General features: G+C 44.8%; 1 protein-coding gene across 5 annotated transcripts in view; it reads right to left on the reverse strand.

The window, feature by feature from the left end:
- The window catches only part of CEP170B (centrosomal protein 170B), a 58,901-nt gene that overhangs the window by 27,259 nt on the left and 19,797 nt on the right, over window positions 1-11,845 (reverse strand). For all 5 annotated transcript variants that reach the window (XM_061998341.1, XM_061998338.1, XM_061998339.1 and 2 more), the window contains exons 6-8: window positions 10,779-10,917; window positions 2,821-2,922; window positions 971-1,447 (exon numbers count right to left, since the gene is read on the reverse strand). In XM_061998341.1, coding sequence (XP_061854325.1) covers window positions 971-1,447; window positions 2,821-2,922; window positions 10,779-10,917 — 718 coding nt within the window. The remainder of the gene's footprint in view (window positions 1-970; window positions 1,448-2,820; window positions 2,923-10,778; window positions 10,918-11,845) is intronic.

Here is an 11,845-nt window from a genome sequence, read left to right on the forward strand (position 1 = left end):
ACTCTTCATATTACAAGGGTTTTTTTCCAAACAAGGACCAAACAGATACTCTTTTAGGGAAAACAAGGACCTCAAGCATAAGTAGATCTGGTAACCTTCAATATGACTCCATCACTTAAAACTGCAGTTTGAAACAATTGCTTTTCCAGAGCCTGCAAGGCAGTGGGAATGCAGGAATCGGTGGTCTCCTCCGAGCTGTTCAGTGCATGGCCCAAGAGACACAGCCAGGCAAGCTCACATCTTGCAAAATACATTCACAGTCACATGAGGCACACCAAAGTCCCATCAGATGCACTAAGAACTGAGCTCCAAACTGCACTTCAGCCATTTGAAAATCCCCAAAGAGTTCCTCACACTTGACAGCACACAGGTCCACGAAACCTGAAGTTTTCGAACAGGGCAGGATCTCAGAGAAGCTTTAGTTTAAAAGAAACCTCCATTGGTAATCATGTGTATCTAACTCAATCACCAATCTCTGTGTCAGGACCTTTGGCCATCTGACCAAATGGCTCTGGTCATTACAGCCATCAGGATGAACACACTTAGCCTCTTCTGGACTATAGCTGAAAAAAGAAGTCATTCCTTCAGCTAGGAGAAGTCAAGAGAAGAAAATCCACTGAAATACCTCTGTTTACCAGCCTGTCTGACCACATGGAAATTATTTTAGACATTTAAAGGTAAAAATGCTTTTTTTCAATCACTGTTACTGCTGAGCTGGCATTAGAGGTGGAGAGGAACCAGATTAGAGTGTCTCCGGGCCAGCATCATGCTTCAGGGCCAGGTGAAGAGCCTGCCAGCCAGATTCAAACCTAGTAACAGTCATTAAAGAAATATTCTTCATCTTGCATATTTGGAGCAGGGATAACTATGTGCAGTTCTCCTTGACAGGAGAAGGGGTTTTCCCCCTTTATTATGCTTCATTTGCACAGCCAACAGAGAACTATATCCACGTGACAAGACATTCACTCACCTTTAAGCGTCCTCACGTGCACAGGCAGGTCACTCTTTGTACTGTAGACATCATCTCCTGGAGACTGTCGTCTCATCAAGCTTGGGTCGTTCTGAACAAGCCAATCAGCCACCTTGCTCTCTGCTGACATCACTTCTGTATGAGCTGGTTCCTTACTATAGGGTCTTCTCTGCCTGAGCGAAAATTTAGTTACGTGGTCTTTTATCTTTATTTTACCGGGGGTGCCATCATCAAATTCAATGGTGAAAGAGGCATGGCTCTGTACAACAGGGGTTACTACAGCGTCAACATCCTTTGTTGGGATCTCATGGACCTGTGTTTCTGGAGACTTTGATGGCTGCTGAAATTCTTTAGTTGGAATCTCAAAGTAACTTGGCTCTCTCCGGAAGGCAAACACAGACTGTTCTTGGGCATCTCTATAAGCAGAGATATTACCATTCAGTTCCTCTTCATGTTGGGTTATCTCTTTTGATCTTTCTACAAAAGAGGGAAGGGGGGAAAGAAAAGGACAAGACAATCTTAAATTCACAAGCATTAGCTGAAATGAATTAAAGAAAAAACACAAGTTCTGTTTTAGACAGCTTTGAACTCTGGCCTCGTCGCTGAAATCTGTGCTCAAGGCGCTGCTGCAGTCTGAGCAGCATTTGTTATGTTCACTTCATCCTTTCTTTCATTGCTCCCCAAAAATGAATCATAGAATAGTAGGGTTGAAAGGGACCTTTAGAGATCATCCAGTCCATCCCCCCTGCCAAAGCAGCTCCCACCTAGATCAGGTCATACAGGAACGTGTCCAGGTGGGTCTTGAAGACCTCCAGAGAAGGAGCCTCCACAGCCTCCCTGGGCAGCCTGGGCCAGGGCTCCCTCACCTCAACAGTCAAGTAGTTTTTTCTTATGTTTGAATGGAACTTTTTATGTTCCAGCTTTAACTCATTACCCCTTGTCCTGACACTAGATACAACAGAAAAAAAGAGACAGCTGGGCACATGCACACTGCTGTATGTTTCATGGGCTGATGTGGAAGGAAGATCCTGTTTCACTTGGCTCAATTCACTTACATGCACACCTACTCAACTCCCCATAGATCAAAGGAAAAGCTGGAGCGTGCAAAGCTAATCACAGACATGGGTTTTCTGGATCAACATTTCATTCTGTAACATCATCAAGGATAAATGCACATTTTTTTTCAGTAGTACCAGAACTTCTTGGCTAGAGGGTCATTTATTTCAACCTCCTGGGAGGGATGCTTATCACAACCCTTCTCTGCTAGAGAACAGATATGCTGCACCACGCATTGAAATAAAACACTTCTTTGTGCAGTAAAGCATATGCTTGATAAAAACATCAGGTTTACTGCACAAGTGAAAAAAGATTCATCTTCTATGCATATAGATTCACAACAGCAGGAGTGGGAAGACTAAATGGCTTCCAAGGATGATGAGGTGAGAAACAGATTGCTTCTACATAAATTCAATTCAGTCAAAGTATCAGCTCTTAAAGTGCCTCTTAAGATAGGAAAGTCCTGGGAGACACAAAGGATGGTTTATTCAGGTGGGCTGCACGCAATCATAGATAACAGCACAACTGGGTCTCAAATAAGCTTAGCGAGGCCTTTTTCATCCATACTGAAGTATTAACAACTGCTAGGTCTAACATGCAGATATCTTAGGAGAAACAATTTAGTTTTCCCTTACTTTGGTTTCATCATCGCCAATCTCCACATAGGAATGTGCAAACAGGAGCACCAAAAAGAGTGGTGAAGACTTGAAGTAGAATGGCTTCACTCAATAAGGAATAAAAGTGTGCAGAAATTTTGTCCCTCAGTCTTCTCCCACCCTGATCACCTCCATTACCTGAGTAATGTTCCTCTTGCCTTCTGTCCTCCTTGTTGTTCGCATCATCTTCCCCCCACCACGAGGGCTGCCCATACAGAGGGGTGCGGTAGGTATTGGTTTCTAGGAAGAGGGTAAGCAAATAATTTGACACGGAAAAATACCAATTTACCGGGTTCACAGAAGCCAACCACATTCCAAAAAGGGAAAAACAGCAGAGTCAGATGAGATCCTGTATCTGTTACATTGCAGTTATAACAACAACATATTATACATTAACAATGAGTACCTTCCTCCCTTTCCTCCTTCCTTTCCTTCCTTCCTTCTGCAAGATGCTGGCTCCACCTCCACTGTCTTTCATAGCTGTTGTTTCCCAAATACTGGGTTTTTCTTCCTTTCTAGCCTTAGTATTCACAGGAAGTGGAAGATTTCTGGCAACAGACTACAAAACACTAAACACAACTGTCTGCAGCTCACTTGCAATTCAGATGAACAGCAGACTTTTCCCCTGCTCTTAATTGGGAAGGCTTTAGCTTTGTCCTTTCTTACCCCACCATGTCTTTGAACATTGTGAGGCCAGGGATTTTTTCCAGCTATCCACCACTCCCACTGAGTGACACACATCCCACAACAGGAAGTTCTTGAAGCATTACAAATTTAGGGAAAATGGCAAAATCACCTCCTTACACATTCATAAAGAAGAAGTAAACTCTTGCTCTCTAAAGCTTAAAGTAAACCAAGCGGATTCCTGAGTTACTGCAGAACAGAGGGTTTTCTCATGAAGAAGCTTCCCCTAGAAGACATAGGTTTGTAACATTTCCCCTGCTCAGTGAGCACTCACTGGAAGATGAGGGCTTCACTGCCACAACTGGTACCCAAAGGAGATGATCCACTGCTTCTCATTTTGTCCCTAACAAAACAAGAGTGTGTTTTGGCACTGCCTTGGACTGCTGTTGTTTATGCAACAAGTAAAAAGAATACACCTCAATATACCTGTGGTATAGTTATTATGTTTTTATAATGGTTTAAGAGAAGGCAATAAAGTAGCTTTTCTCCTTTCATCTAGAGGTGATAGAAACACACAGACAGGTCAGGGACTGAGGCTGAGCTGCATCTTGTTAGCTGCTTCTGCCTCTACTCATAACAGCCATCAGCACATACTTTACCAGCCACGTCTTAAACCCTGCTTCCAGCTCCAGAGCCATAGCTGGGCTTCTACTGCCAGCTGCAGCTCAGCTTGTGGTTTTAAAACCATACATTGCTCTGTGTAAAGCAGCCCTCAAACAGCCCTGCAATTTTGCATTCCCTGCTTTAATAGGGACGTGACAGAAAGCAGTCATTAGCATAAGGGAAGTCAAGAGAGGAAGGCAAATTAAATCAAAGAAAAAATGAAACCTGGTCTTATGCTGCCATTTCTGAAGCTACCCAGACACAATGGCCACCACTTCAGATGGGTTTGGTTTTTTTCTAGAGTAGTTCCAGAGATATACAAGCTCATCTATCGACAGACACAGGCATAAATTTTGCTTTACAGATGCAGCCCACGGGCCGTTTTCAAGATAGCTTTTTGTTTCAAAATTAACCATGCTGTCTCCCTTCACACTGAGGATCAAAAGAGGCTGGAAGCATTACTCTCCTTGCTGCTTACAGTGTGTGGAAGATCAACTGTGTTCCCATGATGTGGGCGGCCTTAAAGTTCAAAGGAAGAAGCATTTCTCACCATGAATAAATTGGAATTGCCAAGCAATATGTTTCATAACTGAGGATGGGTAAGTCACTCAAGGGAAGGAAGGGGAAAAAAGGAAATCAACCTAAACACAAGCCTGTCAATGAACAGAGGCACCTAAATGTAGAGTTTGGTCTCTGTTGGGCTGAGATCTTCTGTCTCACAGCCTGGGACAAACCCACCTGGGAACCACTGGGACCTCTCCCACTAAATCCCCAACTACAGAGGATCTGCCCTACTAACATCAGGAACCTCTTTGGGTTATCACCCTCTGAACTGAACTATTCATCTTAGAGTTGATGGTCAAGAGGCAGTCAGGGCTAGGAGAAGGAAAACAACACTTAGGGATGATAAATCCTTTGACAACAGCCAGCTATGCCTGGGGTAACTCATGTCTCAAAGGTCCACGGGGCACAGTGAAAGGCTCAACCTTGAAGAAACACGTGAGATTTTTAGATCCTTGTTTTGACTTAGCAAATAGTGAAAGCACATCAGTGGTTCATTTTAAGTTACTGGTGGAACAAATCCTGAGCAAGCTATCCTACAGATGAAGTACAAAGGCCATCACACACTGGACTCTTGACCAAGCAGCACCTTTCCCAAGCATGGATACTTTAAATGCTTGCACCTTGCAAGGAATTGGCTTGTTACAGCTCTTCTCTCCTGCACACCTCAGTCCCTCACAGGACTCCAAAGGCCCTCCCTGGTCTGGAAGATTCTATTCATCTGTTCCAATAAAATTTTGTTTCCAAGGAGTGAGAAGTTCATCCTGCAGCACAGACTTCTTCCCAGAAGCAGCTCTAGCCCCAAGATCTATGTCCCACCTGTGTACTGAACACAGGAGATATTTACTGCCTTTGCCTCCCCTCCCAGGAGCTTTTCTGCTACAGTGAAAAGGCAGCTAAGAGGGGCAAGTCAACCTTGGTCTGACATTTTCTGTGGATGGGGAACTTTGGGACTGCAAGAAAAGCTGAAGGGAAAAAAGGTAATTCATAAAGAATAGAGAGCCAGTTACTCTGCCTTCTCACATTTCCCCCTCTACCCTTAAAAAGTGCTAATAGGTGCTTGGACAGTCACCAAACTTCCTCTCTAACAAAAGCTAGCACAAAACCAAAGCCCCAGGGCTCAGCAAGGAGCATCTACACAGAGCATATCAGGTGGGCCAGAGCACACAGACCTGGGGCCCACAGGTGGGAGCTGCTCCACAGCACAAGATCCCTCCTGCCCCATCACAGAGCTCAACTGGCCGCAGCTGCAACCCTCTGTTACTGTAACATCTGCACACTTATGAGGGGAGGGTTGTGGGTGTTCCTTCCTTCCCTCTCCCAGCCACCACAATTAGCTGGAAATTCATTTTAAAGACTGTAAAAAGCACAGATGAAAAGCCAAGAAGTCAGCATCTTGCTATTTGGGGACAGTTTCAGTACTTTAAGAGCAATTAATGTTTCCACTGAGCCTCTGTATTAATTTGCATTCTGAATAAAGTGATCAAGTTACACAAACACCCTGTTCTCAGTGACTGCTGAAAGTGGCCAGATCCTGAGCCAGAGTAAAATTTCCATGACTTCAGTAGAGCCACAAGAATTTGCTGCCCTGCTCATGTCAGATGCTTCTGTCCCTTCTAATTTGCCAGCACAACTGACCTGAAACCTCTTCTTGCTTCAGCTCTAACACAATGATACAGTATAAAAAGGGGGAAAAAAGATAAAAGTATGCTAGGAAGGCAGCTAAACCAGATGGCTGTGACAAAAGCAGGCCAGAGAGCAGCTACATATGCAGCTGTGCCAGGAGACTTTGCTCTTCACCAGCTCGACCCAGACCTGCAGCATCCATATCACGGCATCTGCCTGTGTCTGAGATGCATACACCACCCTGAAGCCACCACCTGTTATATTGTAGTGCAAGATGAAAGCTCATGCAAGAGCAGAGAGACTCAGAGCTTGCCCAAGTCAGTGGTGAAGCAGAAACCCCAAGGAAAACTACCTGCTCACTCATTTGAATGACATGAGACTTCCTCCAATTGATGGCAGCTCATTACCACCTCTCTCCACTCTGTGCCAGGCTGCCCAGATGGTGCCAATTCATTTAGACATATTTCTTGGCTCATCAGTTCAGGCAGACAGCATGAAAACCATCCTTTTAGATAACTGAATTGAGGTCAGCACAAGCATTCAGTGAGATAAATCCTGTGTTATCAGTGACAGGGTAATACAGGGAAGACTGCTGACATACACGTGTTCTGCTCCTGGATTTTGGTGTTTAGGGCACTCACTCAAAAAGAAAAATGAAGACTGTTTTAGTGCAGACTGAGGGAGGTCCATTTGTTTTACAAGTCTGTCAAGAACGTGACCTGTTAAATTAACACAGAGCTATTGATCACCCCAAGGAGAGGCACCACAACAAAAGAAAATGAGACATGCCAATACAAGGGATGTATTTATGGAGAAGTGAATCACACGGAAAAACACAAGGGCAGGACCAAAAATACAGTCCAAGTGATGAAAGGGAAGGGAGAAAACTTGTGTTAGCTCTGCTTTCTATCAGGGAGTGGGCAGAAGAACTTTCATGACAAGCACACAGCTCCCCGCTGCAGAGAGGTCTCATCTCCCTTGAAAGTGTCCCCTGTGGTCAGGACCAGGCCAAGGGCTGTACTTTGCCCAGGTCCTCACAAAGCTTCAAACCATCATGAGAAACTGACAGACAGCAACAGCAAACTACTTTGCTGACAGAAGCTCACACAGCTTTGAAGCTGTCTAGAGTAAGTCATAATAAAAGCATGAGAAATCCAGCTTCCTTTAGTCAAACCATTTTTGATTCATTATTAACAACAGCAACGTCCATCTCCAGAAGATGCAGAGTAGGCTTATGACAGAGGCCTTGAGCAAAATGTATTCTCTGGCCATAACATTTTAAAACTAATTCCCAAAACAAGAGAGCTCAGATCTAGCAGAAATAACCATAAAGCATTCTCTGACTCTTTGCTGGTCTTTTCTACCAGCTGTAATCACACACAGATTCCAGGGGCTTCAAATCAGGCTGATAATCACAAATTTATTTGTGTCAATTACACTGCCAACCCTTTAACTGCAGGTTAATGCTGCAGGTACCACCACCTTAGCTCAGGCAAAAAGCAGATCCAACACCACCACTTCCCTAAATTAAAGGCTAAGGTAGAGTCTGAATAGCTATTACCATGATCTCATGGGGCAAGCAGCCAAAGCCCATGGAAACCACTTCACAACTGGGCACAGCTCCCACTGCATCCATCCACACTGCCTGATGACCTCAGCTCTGGACACCAACAAGACTTTCAAGTTGGCCACTCTGCTGAGAGGACTCCCTAATGACATGGATGGCAACCCAGGGAGCAAGCCTGCTTCACAGATCCTTATTTCACAGACCCAGGGAAAAGCTCAGGTCCTGCTCCTGCTGATGCTCATTTCAGCCTCCGCCCCTGGAAACTCAGGCCTGCAGCAGTTATTCAGAAGTTAGTCATCAGATTCTGCAATATCTAGTCCCATCAGCCTGTGAGGGCTTTAAAAAAAATGAAACAAGTTAAGATCAGCCTGAGGATTAGCTATGTGTTGAGAACAGAAGACCACAAAGTAGCTTATCTCATCCAGCACCTCAACTCAGGTAGCAACAGATGGGGATTGTCACAGTCTTAAAGTCTGCTCTGTTCAAGGCTGTACCTGGCCTCCTGATTGCTTAAGCTTTACACATGAGAGCTGAAGGCTATTTTTAGCATTAAGTAGCTGAATTGTGGACACTTTTCTTGTTCATATCCATATCCAACCCATAGGGCTTACCAAGCTCCTCGCTTCACAAAGACTGATGATTTTCTGCTTACAGGCAACAGACACCCAAAAGCTGCAAGTTCAACAGCATAAAGACTGAATGGCTGTTTCCCATTCACTCCCCTGGATCTCTTTACCCTCAGCCCCTCACCTCTTCCCATTTCTAAGCAGCTGTAATTGTTCACATTGTTTTGTTAAACCTCTTCCCTGAAAGCTCTGCCTCTATTCCACCAGGGCCCTGGGAAGCCATTCTTCTAAAGCCTTTTGTCACCCCAGACCTTGCTTTAATTAGTCAATGCAAATTCCTAAATACCTACAGGCTTAGCAAAACAGCTCTTTCCCCAAAGCCTCTTTCTGCTTCCACTAAGTAAGCCCACTCCCAGTAAGAATACTTATTTCTTCTTTCCACTAATCATTTAAAATCGCTGCCACTCCTCCAAGCAACCAAGGAGAAACTGTGCATATGTGTGCAGCTGAAGACAAGGTGAAAGTGAAAGATGAAAAAGTGACCCACTGATCATTCTGCTCATGTGACAGAGATGCCTTTTGGAGAGCGGGGCACTGATTTATTGCTCAGACTCCCTTCTCTTGCCTCCACAGGCTTCAGCAAAATACTTCCAACAAAAAGTCCTGAGTTCCTTCATCTTTCAGTGATGTTTGCAGTGCTTCATTCATTTTTCTTTAGATCTGTCAGTCCCACTGTTATAGAAGGTGTTTTCCTCCCAGCAGATCTGCAACACTACCACACGTGCCATCCTTCAGCACTGGCCCCCAGTAAGTACTCACAGTCCTTTTTGCCTTAGATCTATGGTCTGTGCCCACTAACAGTGACAGAAACTGAATGCAGAGCTGCAAACCACATGCTAGAGAAATGGGTCACATCTTGCTGGGTCCTCTATGTCCTGACTTCGAAGGTGCTCCAAATATCAACTGCTTATGCTGTGTAGGTTAAAACCAAGCACTGTGTATTTCAGAAGGCGGCAAGAATAAAAACGACAACGTTCATGCAATTGAGCAGCAGCAACCACAAACTGGTTCCAGTTACTGGCAAGCTGGCCCACTTACTGGCAATGCTTTTCAAGAACCCCATGCCCCTTGTAAGGCAGCTGGAGACTTCTCCCTGCAGTGAGGTTCACCTCTTCTCACCCTCTGTGGTGTCACTGTTAATCATCACCAGCTTCATCCCTTTGAGTGCACGTTTGGGAGGCAAAGTCACAAATGCCACATCCATGGGGGAGGACAACACACAGACACAGCTAAAGCAACACAAAGGAAGGGTCTGCAGTGCAGAAAACAGGAGGTAGGGCCATAGGTCCCTGTGCATGTGCTTCCATGCACAGCTGGAGGCAGCAACAAGAGACCAGGGAGAAAAATTGTGCTGTTTTAGTACACTCTGTCAGCTTAGAGGGATTTTCATAGAGACAATACATGGGAGATTAAGGTCAGCCAACCCACTCCAATTAGTCATCATGAAGATTTAACAGATTTATTCAAAGTTGCACACTTTTCTAGAAAGCTATTGTATTTATCCTTAGGTCACTAAGGATAGATCTATCTATTCTGTGATGTGTCTGTCCTTAGGTCACTTCACCCAAGATGCTGTCTCGCTTTTTTCACTTGCTCATCCTCTTCCCTCCACCTCTCTGCTTCTTCCTCCACACACCCAGCGGGCAGACTCTCTGCTAACCCTAAAGCTTCCCAATCACTCTGCCATCCTGGTGCCATGAGACCACCAATGGCTATCATCCAGTGGCAGTCATCCATCACTGGGATGGTTTAAAATCATGTTTGTTCCTCCCATGCTGTGGAAGGCCACCAATTGACATCTGAGTAGAACCAGGGAGAGACCTGCCAGGGCAGTAGTACAGAAGGTGAGACAAGAGTGCTGGAGGGGAATTTTTCAGATGGTAGAGGTCTGCAGCTGGGGAACAGCGAACCTGAAGCAAACGTCTCCCAGTTTGGCAGTGAGTTCCAATCCCACACACTCACACAATCAGGAAACACAGCCATTGAAGACCATGCAGCACTTTTTGAAAGAAATGGCTGGTTGCTTCATTGCCTGCCTGCCTGCCTGCCTGGCAGCACCACGCTGCAGCAGCCTTACATCTTCTACTCTGAGTCACTGTCTCTGTTCAAACACCAGCTCACGATTAGGAAATTAAAAATAGACCAGACAGGTGCCAAAGAACTCACCAAACCTGCTCAGCCCACAGGTTCTCCAGCACACACAGCGACAAGGCATGTGTGGGCCAACTGCCAGCTGACTTTTGGGGGTTTTCTGAAGCTGAATCGCCAAAAGCTGACTCTGGAATACTCAGAGGTTTAGAAAGATGCCCCTTCTGGAACTGCTCTTAGATGCAATTCACAACACTGTCCTGTCAGAATCATGACCCACAGTGCAAGGCTCAAGCTGCACTTTGTTCTGAATCTTGATGAACTGGTTCCAGAGCAAGTACCTGTAATTGCTTTCCTCTCTCCTTTCTCCAGCTTTGCTTGTGAGGACTCGGTGTAGACTCCATGCTCCATGGGCTGCTCCGCCCTCTTCATGGACGTGCCTTTGTAGTTCATCTGAAGTTGGCTGGTGTACTTCTCATGCTGCAGAGACACAAGAAACACTTGCAGCATGCCCCTGGGACCTGTGTGCTAGCCCATGGAAAAGATAAACCACCCTTCCCTGCAAGCAGATCACACCAAGGCAAATAACTGCAGCAAAAAGAAAGTACACCTGAGCATAAGCCAGAGAACAGCAGAAAGGCCAGCTGAGAGGCCCTCAAATACCCCACTGGCATGATAATAAGTGACAATTCTAGTCCATGATGAAGGTCACTGTGACTTAGCTCTCTGAAACAGCTAATTAGGAAATCCTTTAAAGAATAAATCAAGAATTACCAGAACTTAGGCTATTTCCCACTCAGGAGTCAAATCCTGAAATCCCCTTTGTTCTTAAAGCAACATTATAAATTCTTTAAGGGCACTCATCTGCATTATCTCAGTCTTTCAGGAAAGGCAATTAAAATGGATCTTAATTATTTCTCTTCAGTTAGGAAAGTGATTCTGCCTTAATTCCACATTAATATAGTAAATGATCTATTTTAAAGTGGGTTTAAATTCATAAAAGCTTGTACCCACCCAGATTACCTCTGAGTAAATTGAATGAATCGTTTGCCTAGTTTTAGCTGTTATATTCCCAATCCTCTCCAAGCCCTAAACATGGAACCAGGGCTAAGAAGACAGTATCTGTTAGCCAAAAGGTGATGCTTGGCAGTGATTGCACAGTCCCTCAGCTGAACATGAGCGCTTTCTTGCCTACAGGGGGTTGCTCTTCTGCTTAAGATAAGAGGATGCTTGAATACTTTGTATGTGTTACTGAACTCTGTTTAGAATACACCTCACTTAAGAGAACAGGATCAGTAAGCAAAAATTGGGAGCTTGAAGGCAAAAATGAGATGTATACAGGAAAAAAATTACGTAAACTTTAGCCTGCTGGAGGAAGTGTGATGGAGCTGGCCTAAGCTGGACTCAG

Source organism: Colius striatus, chromosome 6 (assembly GCF_028858725.1).
Source record: "Colius striatus isolate bColStr4 chromosome 6, bColStr4.1.hap1, whole genome shotgun sequence".
Taxonomy (NCBI): Eukaryota; Metazoa; Chordata; class Aves; order Coliiformes; family Coliidae; genus Colius; species Colius striatus.